Below are 2,500 nucleotides of genomic sequence, written 5' to 3'. Positions count from 1 at the left end.
AACAATGGCCGAAAAACTTCTCAAGTCTTCTTACCTGTGTTTCAGAAAGGTTGAGAGACTGCGCTAACTGCTTTCTCTCGGCGCCGACCACGTACTGATTCTTCTCGAATGCCTGTTCGAGCTTTAACAACTGACTCGGACTGAACGCCGTCCGGATACGTTTTGGTTTGCGGAAGGGCAGCAAGAATGTCGGGAAGTCGTGGCCTGTAGAAGGACAGGGAGAGATGTGCTGTATATTCTCTGAGATATATATATATATATATATATATATATATATATATATATATATATATATATATATATATATATATATATATATATATATATAAATTGTAATATGAACTAAAGGTTCGATTTTGGATATTTTTTTTTTTACAAATGCAGTGATTTTATTATAAGACATATTGTCATAGCATAAACTAAAGCACCCGGTGATGGATTTTGTATTTTTTTTTCTTTACAAAATGCAGTAATTTTATTGGAAATCTTCTTAAAGATTTTGTAGGTTTCAATTAGTGAATTTTAACCGTTTTGCAAAAGCAAATATTTGACACAGTAAATTATGCATTAGCAATTCCCTTCAACTTCCTCCTCCGTCGATTCTGTCTGGCAAAGTAAAATTTCAGAGGATAAAAACAATAAAATTTGACTTACCGACGGGAAATCCCGGCGGGAATATTCTGCCGTGACGGGAGAGTAACCAAGGGTACAGAGGATAATCTCTCGGCCCAGGGGCCGGTGGCAACGGCGTTCCCAACTGAGGAACTTGACCAGGAGACAACAGGGGATGGTGCATGAGAGGCGTCGGTAGGTGAGGCGGCATGTTCGGCCCTCCAAGGGGCAGCAGCTGCGGCGGAAGAGGTACTCCAGACCCTGGAAGGAATCCGGGCTGCGGCGGTAGCGACACGGGACTCGTGGGCGGCGGCGACGTCTTCTTGTCCTCGTCGGTGGGAATACTGCTGCTGACGGGGGAGTGTGAACGAATGGGAGACGTCAGCGGCGACGACGACGACAGCAGGAGGGACTGCTGGGCCTGCGCCTCTCTGCTCTCCTTCGCCTGCTGGACGCGGAGGAGGTGTTCCTTGATGACCTGGTCCCTGAGCTGGTCCCTCAGCTGCTGTTCCCTGACGAGGAAGAACTCGCGCGACAGGTTCAGGGCCGCGATGTCCCTCGACGGATGGTGCGGCGGGGACTCCGGCAGTTTGGTGTGTCCCGGCGCGGGAGGGGACACGGACGTCCTCTTCTCCTCCCCGCACCCTACGAGGGATTCTATGGAGAACCCGAGTCGTGGGCGTGTGGGCACCACGGGCGTGGGCGCTTGTGGCATCATCAAGTCTGTGGGCACTGAAAACTTCGTCCGGGACTCGAATGAACTTCGCAAGGCTTAGAACAACTCTCGCCAGTCCTAAGATAATCACCACCGCACTCGATCACTCTTTCGTGCGACGACGAACTCAACTTCAAACTTTTAAAATCCAGAGTTTTCTCGACACTGATAGGTGACACCGTGGAAGAGAGAGAGAGAGATAGAGAGAGAGGGGGGGCAAAAGACAGCCACGATGCCTCCTGCAGAATATCTCTTTCGGTCAGCACGCAACGACTTCACGTGGACTTATACGGCAAGGTAAACTGTTCAACTCCTTTTACGTGGTTCAGGCTCCTCTTAACGCCATTATGGGCGAGCGTGGTCAATGATTGGACAATTAGCACCAGATTCCCTGTTATTGCTTTTAATAGGAAGTTCTCATTGGTCCGTACTTGGCAGAAGCCCCGCCTACTTGATGAGATGCCAAGTACCGTGGAAGTAAATGGAGTTAAAGTACTTCATAATGTTGAAAGAAAATGAGATACTATACCTCTATCAACTAATGAGCCTTTTTCAATAATGAATAAGAGTCTGATGGGGAAATAAAAGCAATTTTTAATATGGAATGAATAATAAAATAGGACAAATCACGAAGTGGTAAGCGTGAGCGGATGCCAAACGAGTATGAAGGAGTTCCAGCCCACTGCCTCTGCGCGCCATCTAGCGCCAAGTATGAGATTTCCAGCCTGAGGTTGACGGAGAGGTGAAGGTTTTTTTTGCCTGACTTATTGCTTTTTCCAGGTCCTTTCGCTCTCAACGGAAAGGAGGTCTATAAAAAATAACGCAAACACAATTTTATGCGACATGGCATTTGAGAAACCGGTAAATGAGGCCAAACAGGATTTTAGAACCTATTTTTAACGCTTACCTGATGAGAAGCGTTCTTATTCCTTACCTCTTGATTGTAATAAATGAAAAAGAAAAATAAAAATAATTGTTTCCAAACGACAAATGAAGCAGGGGAGTAAAGATCCAACTCAGCTGATTTAAGGAGAAGGGAATTATGCTCTATGGTAAAAGAATGTTTTTACTTACAATTTTTTTTCTTCAAATCTAAAGCCTGAAAGTCCATTAATTTAGTAGCTCATTTGACTCCGATAAAAAAAAAAGTAAATAAAAAGTGGCTAGAGTGTT

General features: G+C 45.2%; 1 protein-coding gene across 1 annotated transcript in view; it reads right to left on the bottom strand.

Annotated features, from left to right (window-relative positions):
* LOC136829276 (homeobox protein EMX1-like) overlaps positions 1-1,617 on the bottom strand; it is a 10,224-nt gene extending 8,607 nt beyond the window's left edge. The window contains exons 1-2 of the mRNA XM_067087618.1: positions 655-1,617; positions 35-204 (exon numbers count right to left, since the gene is read on the bottom strand). Coding sequence (XP_066943719.1) covers positions 35-204; positions 655-1,330 — 846 coding nt within the window. The 5' untranslated portion in view covers positions 1,331-1,617. The remainder of the gene's footprint in view (positions 1-34; positions 205-654) is intronic.
* Positions 1,618-2,500: the final 883 nt, after the last annotated feature.

The sequence above is a fragment of the Macrobrachium rosenbergii genome, chromosome 44 (genome assembly GCF_040412425.1).
Source record: "Macrobrachium rosenbergii isolate ZJJX-2024 chromosome 44, ASM4041242v1, whole genome shotgun sequence".
NCBI classification, from domain to species: domain Eukaryota; kingdom Metazoa; phylum Arthropoda; class Malacostraca; order Decapoda; family Palaemonidae; genus Macrobrachium; species Macrobrachium rosenbergii.
This window is presented reverse-complemented; position numbering and strand designations above follow the sequence as displayed.